Here is a 19,512-nt window from a genome sequence, read left to right as displayed (position 1 = left end):
TCTCCAGCCCTGTTTGGTTTTTTTGTTTTTGTTTTTGTTTTTTGAGATGGGGTTTCTCTGTGTAGTCCTGGCTGTCCTGGAACTCATTGTGTAGCCCAGGCTGGCCTCAAACTCAGAGATCTACATTCCTCTGCCTCCTCAGTGGTGAGATCAAAGGTGTGCGCCAAAAAAAAAGAAAAAGAAAAAAGAAAGAAAGAAAATGAAGGCTGAAGGCTAGGGTGACTCCACTGGAGCCCAGGATCTACTCTGGAAACAAACGTCATCCTAGATCTCCACAGCCCTACACCAAGGACAGCCCTCCTGCAGCGAGAGGCCAAATGGAAGGTAAGGAGTTCCTAGGGTGACCTCTGCTGGGCCTCTAGGGTGACCTCTGCTGAAGGAGTTCCTGAATTCTATCACTGCCCCCAAAGGGAACGGGAGGAAAACAAACCCCTCCCCCAAGGATAGTCCTGCCGAAAGCTCTCTCCTTAGGGACTCATCTACAATCACATCACTAGGGAAAGTATGCCCTTGTAGATTGTCGCGCAGTGCCATGACAGATGTCATTCATCATTTACAAGGAAGAGTCTCAAGCGTCCCAGGCTGGCCTAACCTCCCTGTGTGTCCGTGAAATGACCTTGAACTCCTGACACCTCTGGCTGCCACCTCCCAAGCCCTAGGCTGATAGGTGTGTACCACCACACCCAGTTCATTCTGTACAGTGGATATAGAGATCAGAGCCAGTGCCCGAGGTGTGCTAGGTGAACTCTACCCACTGGACTATGGCCCTAGCCCCAAGCTGCCCAGCTGCCAGTCTTCAGGAAAAAAAAAAACTATTTTATGTATAAGAGTACTCTGTCATTCTGGGCATCAGATCCCATTTCAGATGTGAGCCCTGAGACACCAGATGTGTGCTGGGAATTGAACTCAGGACCTTGAGAAAAGCAGCCAATACTCTTAATCACTGAGCCATCTCCCCAGCCCCCAAGCTATCAGTCTTGGCCTCAGGCATTCCCATCACTTTGTGAGCAATGCCTGACTGTGTAAGTACTAAAGACACTCAAATGCAAGAGACCAGTAGACCTTGGGCAACTTGCTTCCAACCTGAGGACTTTTCCACCTGTACTGGTGAAAACTGCTTACCTCCAAACACAGAAAAGCCTACAGTGTCTGGTGATTCTCCTCCCCCCTTCAAACTGGCCCTTCTTCCTGCTGGCCACCTCCAGAAAGCCTTCCCTGGCTAGCCTCCGGACCTGTCCTGGCCTCAGTCCCAGAACACTCCATCCCCACATACTCAACAAGTGTGATCTTTCCCGAAAATATGGATTCCTGTTTGCTTTTGCTTTTTCAACTTCTTCTGTCTGCCTCCTCCTGTGAGACAAGGGAAGACTCCACCTTCTGTGACTCCACATCAGTAAGAACATGTGTGTCTGAGATGTGACTGAAACATGGACTAAAATGAACTAAACCAATGTCCAAGTCCTCAGCATCCCACATGAAAGGACTGCCATCGCTGGACCGCACTCCACAGTTCACAAAGAGTGTGCATGGCTGCTATCTAATGGATTCTTTTTTTTTTTTTTTTAAAGATTTATTTATTAGCCAGGCGGTGGTGGCGCATGCCTTTAATCCCAGCACTTGGGAGGCAGAGGCAGGTGAATCTCTGTGAGTTCGAGACCAGCCTGGTCTACAAGAGCTAGTTCCAGGACAGGCTCCAAAGCCACAGAGAAACCCTGTCTCGAAAAACCAAAAAAAAAAAAAAAAAAGGATTTATTTATTATGTATACAACATTCTGCCTCCATGTATGCCTGCACGCCAGAGGAGGGCGCCAGATCTCAGTACAGATGGTTGTGAGCCACCATGTGGTTGCTGGGAATTGAACTCAGGACCTCTTGAAGAGCAGCCAGTGCTCTTAACCTCTGAGCTATCTCTCCAGCCCCCTCTAATGGATTCTTGAACACTCTAGTTTTACAGATATGCAAGGGTAAATACGCACCCTGCGTCTTGGAGCTCCAGGGACAGTAGGGTATTTCTCATTGGCCTCCAAACCCACTCCTACCAGACTCATGTTAACTAAACTTCTAACAGAATCTAGCAACCCCTGCCTTCTGCATTGACTTCTCTTTCCTGTAAGTTTTCTGTCCTCTCTTGTAAGAACGTTGGATCAAGGCTGCATCCAGGGAAAGGTCGCAGAGAAGTTGTCTGTCCAGTGTCACGGGTCTTAGTAGCTGTATGAGAACTGAACTGCCTGACTCTGGTACTGTTCCCACTCTATCGAGTTCGTTACCTCAGCTCTCTCTGGGCTGACTCCTGTCTGTACAGCGAGCTGTGTAAGATCTCCAAGTCTCTGCCCGGCAGTGGTGGCGCACACCTTTAATCCCAGCACTCGGGAGGCAGAAGCAGGTGGATCTCTGTAAGTTCGAGGCCAGCTTGGTCTACAGAGTTAGTTCCAGGACAGCCAAGACTGATTCACAGGGAAACCCAGTCTCAAAAAAATAAATAAATAAATAAATAAATAAATAAATAAATAAAGCACAAAACAACAACAAAAAGCTCTCTAGGTCTCAGCCCTGGGTCTTCTGGAGAGTCATGTTAGTTTGGGAGACTTCTGATTTTCATTTTCAATCTCAGCCTGGTCAAATTAACCATTCGCTGTCACTAAGTCTCGGGGTTTTCACCAGCAAAGGAGATTTTTGTTGTTGTTGTTGTTATGTAGCCTGGGCTGGCCTCAAATTGATTCTCCTGCCTCAGCAGCTCCAATGCTGGGATTCTAAGTGTGCTGCCCCATGCTCTAGTGAGGAAATGGATGTGAGTCTCCCGACACATCCAGGGTAGTCAATCAATGTCAGATTTCTTCCTTTCCATGTCTGAAAGGGGAAGCGTAAGAGTCCTGGGGGAAGACGTGCAACTCAAAACCCCACTACAAGCAGCGTCTCCCTTACAGTAGAGCAGTGCTGGGAACGGGACCTGTGTCTCTCACATCTCTGGCTCTCAGAATGAGATGACCTAATGAGCTTCCCACAGAGGCCTTCCTGTCCTTCCAGAAAGTTCCCTCCTGTATTCCTCCTTCCCCAAGCTCCATCCTGATGGCCATTTGCTCTGAAAGAGTTAAGCCTCCAGCCTTCCCTTCTTGGCCAGTGGAGATTAGAGAGATTGGATTTATATCTCTTAATAAACAGAAAAGAAGTTGGGCCAGACAGGTGACAAAGAAACAATTGGAACAACAGAAGGCTGGAGCAAAAAGGAACAAGGCTGCCCTTGGGAGGACCCGGGGCCACCTCCAGACCTGGGAAGACAACAGCTCAGGGCAGAGGGTGTCACCCATGCACGTGGACTCGGTGAGGCTGACGTGCTGCCCAGAAAGCCCAGTGCCACTTAATACCAAACACAAGGCAGGATGACCCCCAGGAGGCTGGAGTACTAACCTACAACTCAGTATTGGCAGCCCTCTGCCTCCAGGCTGGTTGCCTGGAAAATAAGAAAGGAATCCACTCCCCTTGGGGTAGACCACCATCCCCTGACAACCTGACCACAACCCATACAGCTGCAGTTCTAACTCAAGCTCTCCTAAGGGAGAGGGGAATGACTTCACCCTCAATCCCAGTGGGGAACCCCAGGACAGACTTCCCCTCCAGTTCGGGGTTGCAGAACACCTGGAAACACCCCTCATCCAAACCTTCCCTCAGGGCTTGGCCCATTCATCTCAGTCCCAGCGCCCTAACTTCTATTTGTGGCTGGGCCGCAGGGAAACAGGGCCCTTATCCAAAAGGAAGATCAGGCCGGATGCAATGCACAAGAGGCTTTCCACCCTCTTCCTGACCCCTTATGTTCCTTCTAATTCTCCAGAGGTGGTTAAAGGACACTGGAAAGGTAAACACGGCTAGATGGGACGGGCCCTGACCCCTCCATTCCCTCACCTTCAGCACTGTGTCTGGGCAGTACAGGACAGCCGCTTCCAGGGGCAGCCTGCCTTCTACGCCCTAGCAGAGCCTAAAGGTCTCCCCACCAAACTGAAGACAGAAGCAGATGCAGGAAAAGCCAAACAAGTGGCCAACATACAGTGACCCTCACAGGGATGGGCCAGGTCCTTCCCCGTTTCTCAGAGTGCCCATCCCTTAGGTTCCAGGAAGAGCCATGGGCTCAAAACTGCATGAAGACTAGGAAACAGCTGCTGGATTTCATCCACCCAGCCTAGGCACAGCCTCTCGATTTAACTTGGACCTCAGTTTCCCCCTTTCTCCACAGCAGCAAGTCCCTACCAGGACTAGGGAAAAGAGTGAGTGAGGAGGATAGGCCTTTGCTGATCTCACCACCCCGGGAGGTGGATGTTTGTGGTTTGGCCCAGGTAAGGGGGGGGGTGAGAAAAGCTAACAGTGCTTAACAACCTAAGGTAAAGGCCTCTAAGCTGAGTCCTTTGTGGGGCTGGGAACCAGGATCTACCTGGAGGGCAAAAACTCCTTTGGGGCAGGTTGACCTTAAAGACCCAAAGAGACCGCCACCCCAAGACCCAAGGCCACCTGCCTCTCCCTTTGGCCCCAGGCCAGAGTCACGTCTCTGACCCCCTGACTCAGCAGAGGGCAGAACCTGGGAGAGCAAGGGAGAAGTGTGTCTCCACCAGGAGGGCCAACCAGCCGACACTTCCTGCTTCAGTCAGGGGATCCCTGCCCCAGACGGGGGTCTCGACCCCTCAAAGTTGGATAGACAGTGTCTCTGGAGCGACGCAGGACCTATGTTGGGGTACCCTAGGTTCTTCACTTCCTCCAACACTACTGCCTAGGAGACAACCTTTCTACACAGGTCGACCCCCCCAGAGGACCCACCCTGCCACACCCTCGGAGCGCTCAACCCAGCTGCCCAGCCACCTTACCCCGGGCTTTGCCCTTGGCCCGCTTGGCCTTGTCGTCCGCCTTCTTGGCCCGGGGGGTGGCCGAGTCGGCACCCTCGGCCCCGGCCGCCTTCTTCTTGCGCCGTTTGCCCCGCAGCCAGCTGAAGGCGCGGCGGAGGCCGGAGCGAGACTTCTTCCTGCGCGGGGGGCCGCCGGGGCTCCCGGGCTCCTCGGCCGCAGGTGCGGCGGGGGGCGCGCGGGCCGCCATGGCGCGGGGCTGGGGGCGCGCGGTGCCAGCGGCGGGGGTCAGGCCCCCTGCGGCGCGGCGCCCATGCGCGGGGGCGGCCGCCGCTGGAGACGCGCCCGGAGAAAAGTTTGGGCGGCGGAGGCCGAACGAGCGCTGCGGGGGCGGGGGCAGCGCGGGCGGGGCCGCGGGGCGGGCGGGGCGCGAACGGTGGGAGCGGCCGTCGGGGGGGGGGGGGACGGTGGCAGCGCAGTGGCAAACCGCCCTTCCCCGCCAGCAGAGACCCGAGGACGAGGTCGGGCTACAGAGGAGGGGGTCTCCCCAGCTGTGAAAGTCTGCCCGCGGAGGACCCCGAGAGAGTTGGGGATCCCTAGGGCAGGAAGGGACTGTAGGGAAGGGCTAGGCTAGGACCACCCCAGGAGAGCTGGTCGTCTGGAGTACGTTTGAGGAAGACTTTTTCCCCAACACCTGGGACCTGTGGCAGGTAGCAGGTATTCCCCTGGCTCAGGACCACAGCAGACCCAGCCTCCAGCGACGTTCTGTGTTCCTGATCGTACCTGCTACTTTCGTGCGTAACTGGAGTGGGATGATAAGGCCTCAGTTTACCCTTAATTGACATTTGATTGCCCTAGGGCACCCTCGTTAAGAGTCGGGCTTTCCCACTGAGGTGCTCAAGGGAGATAAATTAGGGTGGGTCTTGACGTAGGTGCCTAGAATGTCTGGTAGCTAGTAAGAGAAAGCCTTTAGAAATCTGGAAAATGCTGTGTTCATTTCCTTGCAGGCCTCTGGTGCTGACCAAGCCCTTTCATATCTCTGACTCTTTTTTTTTTTTTTTTTTTTTGGTTTTTCGAGACAGGGTTTCTCTGTGGCTTTGGAGCCTGTCCTGGAACTAGCTCTGTAGACCAGGCTGGTCTCGAACTCACAGAGATCCGCCTGCCTCTGCCTCCCGAGTGCTGGGATTAAAGGCGTGCGCCACCACCGCCCGGCTGGGAATGTTACTCTTTAGGACAGAAGGAAGCTCATCTCCGCCTGGATGATCCTACTCTTAGATCCCCAGAAAGGGCTTGTGGTCGCCCCACAATTAGAGTTGTCCAGCATTATCAGCTTGAAACATCACACAGCTTGGTCCTTGTCCTGGTCACGGCCTAATCTGCTCTGGCATGCGATAGACCAGAGAGCTGACTGACTACTGCACCTGCCTTAGCCCCTGGATGTCCCAAGACTCCAGCAAGTGGAGAACCTGGGCCCTCAGGCAGATCACCTGCTACCCACGCTGGGACTCAGTTTCCTGATAACACCACTCAAGCCTACACTCTTTCTTAGAGCCCTCATTCCCAAATAGGCAATGGGCCCTGCCCTCAGGGGGCTTCTGACCAAACCTCAGGACCTCAGCTCTTCCCGTGTTTACTGTCAAAGGAAAGGTGTCAAAGGTAGTACTGAGACTTGCAGAGAAAAGTGAGCAAGGTCTCAGAAAAGGGAGAGTCTGCACACAGTCTCAGGAGTGTGAAGGCAAACACCCTGGCTTTTCCATTCATTTGTTTTCATGTGTAAACAAGTCTTTTCTTAATGCCAGCCAAGCACAGCAGGAAGGGAAAGGTGGACTAGGAGATCCAACTGCTTGCAGCCCTTGCTCTGGCTTTTGGCAGGAGCCTTAGAAGAGTGTTCATTATTTCTTGCCCACTACCAACTCTTTCGATACTCTTCCCAGTGGCAGAGTTTAGCTATATAATTTGCAAGGCCCCTTGTTCAACTGTCACATCATCATCTTATGATGGACCTAGGTAAGCTGCTACCACCCCCACGCCTGACTGCAAAGGAGGACCCATGTTCATGGCAACTTTCAGCTCTCTGTAACACCAGTTCCAGAGGATCCAGCAACCCTCACACAAACACACATGCAGGCAAAACACAAATACACATAAATCATTAAAGTTGTATTATTTAAAATTAAAAAAAAAAATCATCGCTTTCCATGAACTTGCAGCAGTGGCAGGCAGGGTGCTTGCCTCCCTTGCCTGAGGCCCTGGGCTCACCACTGCGCAGAAGGAAGAGAAAGAAAAGGACTTCAGGAAACAAGGGTAGCTCAGAGTGCTTGCACCAGCGCAGAGTCCTGACTCCAGCCCCAGCTCTCTCTCAAGATCTGTATAGTCCAGTTGTGATAGTGCTGTCTGTAAGCCCAGCTCTCGGGAGATGGAAGCAGGAAGGTCAGTTCAAGATCATCCTGGGCTACTGAGGGAATCTGAGGCCAGCCTGGGTTTTATGAGAACCTTGGTGGGTGGGGCAACACCAAAAGGTTCTACCTAGCCCAGGACCTTTCTGAGTTCAAGGCCATTATGTGACTCATAAATCCCCTGGGAAGGCTCCTCTCAGGACAGAACCCCCTGGGATTAACCCGCAGAGCAGAGCCACTGGTTCAGAGAGGAAGGAAAGAATACAGAAAAATCAGGATTATATTCCATTCCCTCCTCCTCGTTCCGGTGCACAGCTGGCCTCCCCAGGCTCAGAGCAGCGGCCCAGCTCTCTGTCCTACTGCTTAGATACGCTTCTGGGGCACCCAGCCTGGGAAGGGCCAACCCGGGTCCCAGCTGTGGCTGAGTGCTCCCCTGGATTCATGATTGCCTGGCTGGGCTCCCTTACTTCCGTGGCAGGACCTGGAAGAGACTTCCCAGCAGTCCCTGTAACCCACGCACAAAGTCCAACCTGGAGCCAGGCTGTCACCTGATCCAGCAGGAAGTTGCCAACCTGTCCCCGGAGAGGAACTAGCAATAACCAGACTTAGGGCCGCAGCCCAAGGGCCCTCTAACTTTGCTCTGATGTTTTTGGAAAGCTCAGGACTAGATCTGCCGCCCACAGGCACCTGCTTTTGTCTCCGTCTGGGCCCGACTTCTCCGACTTCTCCGGGTACAGACTCCTCTCGGGCAGGCGGAGGTGTGAAATGTCCCTCACTTCATTTGGACACTAGAAAGGGGTTGGGAGCTCCTGTGCCCACCCCTTCCCCTGTCGACTTTTGGAATCTTAGTGAAGGGCGGAACAGTCCTGCTAAATTGCAGGCCCCCAGTAAACCCTTGGAAGAGAACACGCGATCGCGCGCGCGCGCGCACACACACACACACACACACCCCGCAGAGGCCATGCCACCCCCACCTACCAGCACGCCCGCGTCCTCTACGCTAAGTGCCCCCCTCACCCTACTCCATCTAGTAGCTTTGTTAACATTTCAAACAACCTCCCCGCAGAGAACTTCTTTGATCTTCCCTGCAGAGCCCCAGACTAATTCCACCCATTCAGCCTCTCCCTGCCCTCTCTGGGCTGAGAGGTGAAGTAACTGCCCAGGGTCATGGGTAGTGTCCCAGTGCAGGTGCGCCCAGCTCCCAGCTGATGCCAGCTTGCTAGAAGCTGAAGAAAAGAAGGAATGAGAAGATTTAAGAGCAGAGAGAAGAGGTCACTGCCACCACCCAGCAGCCTCCCCTGTGGAATGGGTGGTGGTTCCCTTCACTGTCTCAGTAGATAGCCTGACACCTGTTCTGGGTTCCAAGCGTCCAGAAATGGGCCACAATTTCCTGTGTATGTTTTGTCTGCATGTGTGTATGGGTATCACGTGTGTGCCTGGTAGCCATGGGGGCCAGGAAAGGGTGTTGGATCCCCTGGAACTGGAGTTACAGAGGGTCATGAGCCACCCTGTAGGTGCCGGGAACCGAAGCCAGTTCTCTTAACCTCCGAGCCCTCTCTCCAGCCCCTATTATTGGCTTGTAGCAGAGTGCAGTAATTGGACTGGCAGCTGTATTGTCAGCAGCTGTAATCCAGCTACTCAGAAAGAGCATGGCGGGCTGGAGAGATGGCTCAGAGATTAAGAGCATTGCCTGCTCTTCCAAAGGTCCTGAGTTCAATTCCCAGCAACCACATGGTGGCTCACAACCATCTGTAATGAAGTCTGGTGCCCTCTTCTGGCCTGCAGGCAGACATACAAACAGAATATTGTATACATAATAAATAAATAAATAAATAAATAAATAAATAAATAAATAAATAAAATATTAAAAAAAAAAAAAAGAAAGAGCACGGCTTAGGACGTTCAAGTCCAGGGCAGCACTGAGAACCCTGTCTCAAAAAGAGGTTCTGGAGATGAGGAATACAACTCCTCAGGGATAGAGCGCAGACCTAGCGTGGCCGTGAGTTCAATTCCCGGTCCATAATGATTCTTTTTCAGTGATGCCACATACTTCCTCTCTCAGGGCCCATTATTTCTACACCCTCCCCAGTCAAATGAACAAAACTCTTTATGTCGCTGAGGAGGAGGATAACCTACGCTCCTGACTCAACTTCCCGATCCTCCTGTCTCCACCTCCCAAATGCTAGGATTGCAAGTGTCTGCCACCACTCCTGGCTTACGCTGCACTGCAGAGGAACCAACTTGGCCCTCAAAAGTGCTCACCAACCGAGCTGTATACCCAGGCCTTGTGGGGTTTCCAAGAATTATTTTTATTTCTGTGTATGTCTCTATGTGAATATGTGCACACCTCAGAGAGGGTGTTGGATGCCTGAAGCTAGAGTTCTGCGTGGGTTGTGACCTGTCCCTTGAGAGTTCTGGAAATCAGACTCAGATACTCTACCAGAGAGCAATCACACTTAGCTGCTGAGCCATCTTTCCAGCCCTCTCAACCCTTGTGGGGTTTTTGTTTTGTTGATTTTTTTTTTAGCTAGAGTTTCGTATTGTAGCTCAGGCTGGCCTAGAACTTACTATTTTTATTTTTATTTTTTTGGTTTTTCGAGACAGGGTTTCTCTGTGGTTTTGGAGCCTGTCCTGGAACTAGCTCTTGTAGACCAGGCTGGTCTCGAACTCACAGAGATCCGCCTGCCTCTGCCTCCCGAGTGCTGGGATTAAAGGCGTGCGCCACCACAGCCCGGCTAGAACTTACTTTATATCCAGGGCTAGCCTCAATCCTCCCACTTCAACTTCCTGAGTACTGGAACCACAGGTATGACCCATCATTCCGAGCTGCCTTTCTGTTTTTAGTTATTTGTTTTTATTTTTTATTTATTTTGTTTTTTTTTTTTTTTTTTTTTTGGTTTTTTTAAGACAGGGTTTCTCTGAAGCTTTGGAGCCTGTCCTGGGACTCACTCTGTAGACCAGGCTAGCCTCAAACTCACAGAGATCTGCGTGCCTCTCCTCTCAAGTGCTGGGATTAAAGGTATGCACCATCACCACCAGGTATATTTTTTATTTTTATAAATTGTATTTAGTGTCTGTGTGTGTGTTTGTGTGTGTGTGTGCCATAATATGTGTGGTCAAATATAATTTTCAGAAGTTGGTTCTTTCCTTTCACAAGGTGAGTTCAAGGAATGGAACCTGTCAGGCCTGGTGACAGGTGCTTTTACCTGCTGACCCACCTTGCCCAGCCCTTGTATTTCTGGAGAAGGAGTCTCCCTGTGTAGGCCAGGTTATCTTCAAACTCATGATCCACCTGCCTCCACACACAGCCCACCCCCACGTTCTAACACATAAAATAGGTAAAAAGCCGTGCTCTGCATGAATCGATTTTATATTATAAATCAAAACTTTCAGGCTCTGAGAGTAAAGAGCCTCCTGTACAAGGATAAGAACCTGAGCTCGAATCCCCAGAACCCATGTCAAGTTGGACACGGCATCTGCAGTGTACAGGAAGTGGGGAAATAGGAACAGGAGAGCCCACAGAAGCTCTTGGGCTAGACAACCTGGGCAAAGTGCATGGCGAAGGAGAGATCTTGCCTCAAACAAGGTTAAGAGGCAAGGATAACATGTGAGCCTGTCCTCTGACCTCCACAAAGTGCACACACACACTTTTTTTTAAAGATTTATGTATTCATATATTTTATGTTTATGCGTGCTCTGTCTTCATGCACACCAGAAGAAGAAATCTGATCCCATTACGAATGGTTGTGAGCTATCATGTGGTTGCTGGGAGTTGAACTCAGAACCTCCGGAAGAGCAGTCAAGTGCTCTTAACAACTGAGCCATCTCTCCAGCTCCTGAGCCATCTCTGCAGCCCCTGAGTCATCTCTCTAGCCCCTGAGCCATCTCTGCAGCCCCGGAGCCGTCTCTCCAGCCCCTGAGCCATCTCTCCAGCCCCGCATACATACTTTAAAAAAAATCAAAACTTTATAGCCTTGGCTGGGTATGATAACACACACGTGTATCCCCAGCCCCTGGGAGATAAAAGCAAGGAGAATCAGGAGTCCAAGGCCTCCTGAGTACCTTCTACCCTGTCAGGAAAAATAAAAAGAAAGCCCACGTTGTAATATTAACTTGCCATAAAGTGAGTCAGGAAGCGCAGTGATGACATTTTGATGGCCTCAAACTGTGAAACGCTGAGTTATAGGTGGTGGTTATGGTTTTAAATGAATGCTAGTATTTAATTTATTTCTGCTACAGTTGTGTTAGCCAGTAATTAGAAAATGCTGAGTCTCAGAGACAAGCAGGGACAAATGGGGAGAGCTTTTTAACAACTTGGTAGAAATGTCGGCTTCCTTCTGAGTTCTGCCTAGGATCTCATCACCTAATCAACCAAGCTTAAAGCTATGTGTGGTGGCACAGCTGGAGCCCAGCCTGATCTACATAGTGAAACCCTATCTCAAGAAAAACAAAAAGGACTTGGAGGTGGTGGCGCACGCCTTTAATCCCAGCACTCCAGAGGCAGAGGCAGGCGGATCTCTGTGAGTTCGAGACCAGCCTGGTCTACAGAGCTAGTTCCAGGACAGGCTCCAAAACCACAGAGAAACCCTGTCTCAAAAAACCAAAAAAAAAAAAAAAAAAAAAAAAGAGAGAGAGAGAGACATGCATGGATCTACATAGGAAGGAGAAAAAGACAAGATCTCCTGAATAAATTGGGGAGTGTGGAGGTTTGGGAGGGGGTAGAAGGGGAGAGGAGAGGAAAGGAGGGGGATGGACAAAAATGTATAGCTCAATAAAAACAATTTTAAAAAAAGAATGTATATCCTCCTTACAGAGGAGCAGAGTTTGATCCCCAGCACCGACACCGGGTTCACAACTGCCAGGACTCTGCTTCAGGAGGCTCCAGTGCCCAGGACTCTGCTTCAGGAGGCTCCAGTGCCCAGGACTCTGCTTCAGGAGGCTCCAGTGCCCCTTCTGGCATCCGAGGGCATCAGCATTCATGCTCACATAGTCTACACATCACACACACACGTACTTAAAAATGAAACCTTTTCGCCGGGCGATGTTGGCGCACGCCTTTAATCCCAGCACTCGGGAGGCAGAGGCAGGCGGATCTCTGTGAGTTCGAGACCAGCCTGGTCTACAAGAGCTAGTTCCAGGACAGGCTCCAAAACCACAGAGAAACCCTGTCTCGAAAAACCAAAAAAAAAAAAAAAAAAAAAAATGAAACCTTTTCAAAGATTTAGCTTGAGCATGGGAGTGTTTTGCTGGCATGTAAGTATGCACACACCACACGCATGCCTAGAACCTAGTATGCACACCACACGCATGCCTAGAACCTAGTATGCACACCACACGCATGCCTAGAACCTAGTATGTACATCACACGCATGCCTAGAATCTAGTATGTACATCACATGCATGCCTAGAACCTGACAAAGTCAGAAGGCGCCATTGGCTATCCTGAAGCTGGACTTCCAGGTGGTTGTAATCTACCACGTGGGTGCTGGGAACCAAACCCAGGTCCTCTGCAAGAGCAATGAGTGCTCTTAACTACTAAGCCATCTGCCCAGCCCCAAAAATTCAAAGAAAGAAAAATGTTATGTTTTCCTATCCTGGTATGATGGCCCGTGCCTAGTACCCCAGCACTCAGGAAGCTGGAGCAAGAGGATCTGAACGTGCAAGGTTGGTCTGGACTTCATAGTAGTGAGTTTGAAGGTAGGGAGGCTGGTTATAGAGGGAGCCTCAGCCTCCAAATAACATCTTACTTTAATATTGCTTTTGAGATAGGGTTTCTCTGTAGCCCCGGCTGTCCCGGAGCTCACTCTGGAGACCAGGTTTGTCCCCACCTCGGAGATCAGCCCACCTTTGCCTTCCGTGTGCTGGGAGTACAGGTGCGCCTCACCGCTGCCCGGCCTTATTTTAATTTAAAATGTTTTACTTTTATTATGGTTGGAGTGAAGGCGCAAACTTGTGCCAAAGTGTGTGTGTGTGTGTGTGTGTGTGTGTGTGGCAGTGGACAACTTTTGGGAGTTGGTTCTCTCCTTCTGGAACTCAGGTTGTCAGGCTTTCGCAAAAAACACCTTAATCTGCTGAGTCAATTTGCTGTCCTCCAAATAAACGGAGCGAATGAGTGAGAGTGTGCGTGTGTGTGCATGTGTGCGTGTGGTCTCAGATGGTTGTTGAATCTCTAGTCGTTCTCAACCTTCTTAATGCTGCGACCCTTTAATACAGTTCCTCGTGTTGTGGTGACTCGCAACCATACAATTATTTTTGTTGCTACTTCATAACTATAATTTTTCTACTGTTATGAATTGCAAAGTAAATATTTTTGGAGGTAGAGGTTTGACAAAGGCGTCTCAGCCCACAGACTGAGAACCACTGCTTTACATGAACCCACAAAAGGAGCCCTGAAGCCAACCTCATTCTCATACTCTCCTCCCCACTTGTCCCTAATTGCTGGGTGTCCTTGGGCAAGGAACTTGCCTTGACTGGACACAGCTCTCCCTGCTTGAAGATCTGATTCGCAGATGAGCCCTACCGCTGGAAGTGTCTAGGTATGCTAGGTCTGAGGTGCAGCACACATATGCAGAAATCTTATCATCTTCCACTCACCCCCATCCCAGAGCTGGGCCCAACTTGGGCCCCATGAAACCACCGAACTGCCCAAGTTGGAAGGCAGAGGCGGGTTGCCATGGAGATAGGCTTTGTTTCCCCCAACTGTCTGACAGTATCTGAGACACACACAAAGCCCATCCAGATGGAGGATGACCTAGCCTGGGAGAGCCAGCGTTTCCTGACCTGAGGGGCTCAAGGCCCACCGCTCTCCAAACACAGGGGTCAGCACTTCTGTGACACAGGGCTGTGAGTAGCCTGGTCTGTCAGCTGGAAGAGCTTCCCGGAGGGAGTGTAGAAGGGGCCCCTCTCTAGGCCTTTGCTGACACTCCACCAGTCCTCAGCAGCACGGCTGGCCCTGTGCCCAAAGGCAGGGCTAGGAGGGCAACACCCCCATGTGACTTTCTGGTTGCTGGGGGAGTGGGGGTAAAGCTTCCTGCCATCACCACCGGGAAAGAGATAGATGAGGGTTCTCAAAGACAGCTTCCCCAGCCTTCCATCTACAGTGGGATAGCAACACCGCGGGACACACCCACATACATGGTGATTCATATTGGCACATCCAGACACATGAAAATACAAACTCAGATATGCTAAGACAGACAGACATCTAAACATGTGTAAACAGAACAGAAACGTTCTGAAACACTCTGATGCCCACACACTTAGAGTACACATACACACACACACACACATACACACACACACACACACACACACACACGCTGCCAGCACAGCCGCTCCATCCATTTCCTCAGGCACACTCAGATGACATCAGTGCACACGTCCCCAGATGCACAGACGTTCACTGATACATACTGAATACACGCATGCTCTGCAGCCCATGACCCACACAGGGAGACAGCCACGGGTTGGCGACACAAACGTAGACACCAAGACACAAACAGCTGACAAGTAGCAACACAGGCCCAGGCAACGGAGAGAAAAGGGGAGAGGGCTAATCCTTAGTGAGGGCCAATGCTTCAGCAGGCAGCATGAAAGGATGTTTATCTGTCAGATCTTTTTAAAACTCTTCCAGCAAGCTGTGTGGTTGGTAGCATCATCCCTACTTTATACAAATGTGATTATGTAAAACATACAGGCTTGGGCTACAGAGTGGAGAGCTCGCCTGGAGTACACAAGGCCCTAGATTAGGCCCCCTGGCCTAATGAAAAATAGTAAGGGAAAGAGTTGAAAGGAAGAGTAGGAGGGAGAGAGGGGAGGGAGGAAGAGTGGACAGAGGGGTAGACAAAACGCCAGGAGCTGCGGAGCTAGTGCAGGGTGAACTGCTTGCTGCGTAAGCGTGAGGACCGGAGTTCAGATCCCCAGCACCCATGTAAAAAGCCAGGGCCTGGGCTGGGGAGATGGCTGCTCTTCCAGAGGACCCAGGTTCGGTTCCCTGCGCCTACATGGCAACTCAAACTGCCTGTAACTCCGGTTTTAGGGGCTCTGACACCCTCACCAGACATACAAGCAGGCAAAACATTAGTGCACATAAAATAAAAATAAATCATTAAAAAAAAAGCCAGGACAGTGCTGTCATCCTAGAGTCCTCCCAGTGTTGGGGGTAGGAGACAGGTGGTGGTCTCGGAACTCTCTAGCCCCGCCCCTCAGTTCACTTTCCTGTGAATTAGCTCCAGGTGAGCACTAGATTCCGGGAGAGAGAGCCCTGCCTCAAAAACAACCCTGGTGGAGAGCAATTGAAGGAGACACTAGCATTGACCTCTGACCTCCACATGAGTAGGTATGTGCTCCATACCCAAGCACACACACGCACACGCGCGCACACACACACGCACACATGCACACACTGCAGAAATCAAGAGGGTAAATTACAGAAACGCCTCTTTAAATACCCTTCTCCGCTGCAGCCTGGCCACTATCCATTTACTCTCTTTCTACCAGGCAGTTTCTATTCTTCTAGTCTCCTCCTGTGTACACGCATGGGAAGATATTGCTAATTTGACCATTTTCCACAAAACTGGCTCAGGGAGGATGAGCTAATTGACGGAGGTCAGACAGCTAGTTAGTAGTAGAATCAGGCTTTGGATTTAGCCCTGACAGGGCTCACTTCAAAATGCCATTTCTGCTGCCTCAGCCAAAAGACAACCACAGAGATACAAATCCACAGAGGGGAGGCCAGGCTCAGGGGCAGGAGGAGGGGCAGAGGGAGAGGCAGAATCTCTGCGGTGGAAACCAAGCTCCCTCCAGCCCCCCTGACAGCTGGATCCCTCTGAGGCGCAGAGCCCTGATCTAATCCCTGGGGAGGGTTCTGGCCATTGTTCCTTCCTGTCCATTCCTATTAAGCGGAGACACATCCCTGGGAAGGGAATCTTTGAGTCACTGACTTTAGGTGAGCATTCAGATGACTAAAGATGGGGCTCACAGCTGCAACTCCTAGGCCCTCACACCAGTGACCTCTGACTCCTAAACCCTCCTCTCCTCAAACCATTATCTACCCAGTCCCAGGGGGGCTTCAGTCAAGCCGGAGGTTGGCCTTCTGCTGTCTGCCTAAATCTCTTCTTGTTGTTTCTCAGGTCCCCCAGTCTCCTGGGGGCATAGAGCTCCTCACACTTCTGCCCACACTGCACTCACTCTGTGTGTGTGTGTGTGTGTGTGTGTGTGTGTGTATGGTTTTAGATTTTTGAGACAAGGTTTCTCTATGTAGTCCTGGCTGTCCTGGAACTCACTCTGTAGACCAGGCTGGCCTTAAACTCACAGAGATCCACCTGCCTCTGTATCCCAGAGTGCTGGGATTAAAGGCCCGGACCACCACCTCCCAGTTTACCTTTGTTTTTTGGTTGGCAAAGTATTTCTCATCCTTTAGGATCACGTGTCTCCTCTTTTTTTTTTTTTTTTTTTTTTTTTAAAGAGACATCTTCTCACGTACCCAAGGCTGGCCTTGAACCTTGAACTTTCTAATCCTCTGCACCTCCACTTTCCGAGGGCTGGGAGTATAGGCATGGACCCCCACTCCCAGTTTGTGCCGTGCTGAGGCAGGACCCAGAGCTCCAGGAAGGTTCCACAAACACTGTACGCCCAGAGCTACATCCCCAGCCCTGTCACACGTCTGTCAAGCCTTCTGACGTCAGTCAGGATCCTGCCCTGTGGGACTGCTTCCCTTAATTTACACAACCCTGTGGAGGTCAGCATTATTGTTCCCATTTTATAGGCAGGTAAATGAAGGCCTGGAGCAAGAAGTCCCGTTCTCCCAGGCTCTTGGTCAAGACACATGCAATCATAATCAGCAAACGTGTTTTCTATTGTTCTCCCAGGTAGGCCACGGGGCCTGAAGTCACAAAGTCTGGTGTCTTTTGTCTCTGTATGTGCAGTGCCGCCGTAGACCTGGCACAGGGAGAGGACTCAGAGAATGGTTGTTGGGAGGCACAGCCATCTATTTCCTGTCCCCTTGAGTGGCAGAAGAGAGAATAGGAAGGACATGTTGGAGTTAGGGTGTCCTGGGGTCCTGCTGGCTGGCTCCTTGGATATGACAGGGTGTTCCCTTCAGGAGCTGCCCCTGGGTCCCAGGGAAAGCTCGCCAACCCTGCTGAGGAAGCATCTAGCTCCGGTACATCCCCCTTGAGTAGAAGGTCTCAACCAACGTGTCCTTAAACATTCGCGATTTCCTTGTCTATTCAGTGTGGTCCTAGGGCCTAGAGGAGATGACAGGGGACAGGGATGGTCCCTAGTTACCGGGGTCACATACCAGTTGCTACAGAACCCTCCCCAAAGTCCTGCAGCCTGAGCTTCCAGCCAGGGTAAGGACACTAGTCCCAGGTCACATGGTCAGTGAGCCAGGCCCCACAGTCAGGTGTGGCCCATCCTTCCTCTTCATCCTGCATTCCCGCCACCAGCCAGGGAGGATGTGGGCCAGACTTGGAGGAGGCTCAGGGAAGCCATTTTTGAGGTGGGGCTGTGGCTGGACACAGCCTGCAATAACAAGGGCTTTATCCTGGCCCAGCACTTTCCCTGCCGTTAGCTCACTCAGCCCTCCCCAGCGGCTGTCCCGTGGGTGCCTATTATTATCTCCATTAGACAAATGAGGGGAGGAAGCTCAGTGCGGTCGAGTGACTTTCCCAAGGTTGCACAGCCCAGACCTGGCAAAGCACACACATTGGAGTCCTCGTTTTATACTGGGGAGAGGGGGGCAGGGGGAGGCGAGAGATGCAGTAACTCACAGAGTTCCTGACCAGGGCTCAGGATGGCCTGCGGTCCTGCTGCCTTGGGCTTCTGTCCCCTCCACCCTCCCCCGCACCACCCCACAGCAGCTCTCTCTGGAGAAGGAAAGTGAGCTCCTAATCCCTGCTCCCTCAGACCTCACGCTAATGCCCAGGGATGTTTTTTCTGCCTCGCCCTGACTTGTCCACCTTTCTAACTCTTCTTCTGCCTACAGTGCCAGGCCACCTACTGACTTCCATGAAAAGGCTTCCTGTATTGACTCACCCAGTCTTATAGACTCCTCCTAAGGCACAATGTCCTATATGGAATTTTTTTTCTTTGAGAGAGAGAGAGTTTCTCTGCATAGCCCTATCTAGGCCAGGCTGGCCTCAAACTTAGAGACCCACCTGCCTCTGCCTCCCAAGTGCTGGGACTAAAGGTATGATCCACCACCAACCGGCGAGAGAATTTGTTTGTTTTTTGAGACAGGGTTTCTCTGTGCAACTCTGGTTGTCCTGGAACTCATTCTATAGACCAGGCTGGCCTCGAACTCACAGAGATCTACCTGCATCTGCCTCCCAAGTGCTGGAATTACTGGCCTGCATAACCACACCTAACCCAATCCTCCATATAAATTTTTAATGGACCAATTATCTTATTACATTGTTCGTCTGCCTGCCTGCCTCTCTCGTCAGAATGGCCCCTTCAGGGCAGGGATAATGGTTTCCCACCCTGTCTTCCCCACACACAGGGGAAATCTTTGCTGAGTGCTTGTTGAATGAATGCAGAGCATCCCTGAGGGCTGGATGAGGCCAGCAGAGCCGAGGCCTGAGAGAAACTGATGTGTAACATGATGGATGTTTCCAGGCATTTGGGATCTGATGTGTCACTGAGACACATCCAGCCCAGCATTTCCCATAGGCAAGAGTTGTGGGCAGGGGGCGAGAAAAATGGATAGGAGGAAGAAAGTAGGACGGTGACCTGCTGTGTGTCGGGGCTCAAGCACTAAATGCTGTAGCTCTGGCGAACCTGCCCCAGGAGGTACAAAGTATCCAACCGTTCGAGGAGGAGGAAACTGAGCCTTGGAGAAGAAACTAACTCCCCAAAGTTACACAGCCAGAAAAGGCAGAGGCAATGGCCTTCACAAGGCCCTGGGTCCCAACTCTAGCACCACACCAGGTAAAACCAGGCCCAGGCTAGTAATAGCAGCACACAGCAGGAGGCAAGAGGGTCAGAAGTTCAAGGTCATCCTTGACTGGTAAGTCCTTTAAGTCGCCAAGTCAACCGCAGCTTCAAAAAAAAAAATCTCACAGGGCGGTGGCACACACCTTTACTCCCAAGCACTAGGGAGGCAGGCCGATATCTGAGGTTGAGGCCAGCCTGGTCTACAGAGTGAGTTCCAGGAAAGCCAGAGAAACCCTGTCTCAGAACAAACAAAACAAAAAACAAAACAAGGGGGCTGGTGAGATGGCTCAGAGGTTAAGAGCATTGCCTGCTCTTCCAAAGGTCCTGAGTTCAATTCCCAGCAACCACATGGTGGC

At 51.4% G+C, this 19,512-nt stretch overlaps 1 protein-coding gene across 1 annotated transcript in view; it reads right to left on the bottom strand.

The window, feature by feature from the left end:
* The window catches only part of Kiaa1522 (KIAA1522 ortholog), a 30,485-nt gene extending 25,296 nt beyond the window's left edge, over positions 1-5,189 (bottom strand). Inside the window, exon 1 of the mRNA XM_057784913.1 lies at positions 4,848-5,189. Coding sequence (XP_057640896.1) covers positions 4,848-5,073 — 226 coding nt within the window. The 5' untranslated portion in view covers positions 5,074-5,189. The remainder of the gene's footprint in view (positions 1-4,847) is intronic.
* Between the last annotated feature and the right edge of the window lie 14,323 nt (positions 5,190-19,512).

Source organism: Chionomys nivalis, chromosome 11 (assembly GCF_950005125.1).
Source record: "Chionomys nivalis chromosome 11, mChiNiv1.1, whole genome shotgun sequence".
Taxonomy (NCBI): Eukaryota; Metazoa; Chordata; class Mammalia; order Rodentia; family Cricetidae; genus Chionomys; species Chionomys nivalis.
The sequence above is the reverse complement of the archived record's forward strand: the minus strand, read 5'-3'. Positions and strand labels throughout refer to the sequence as shown.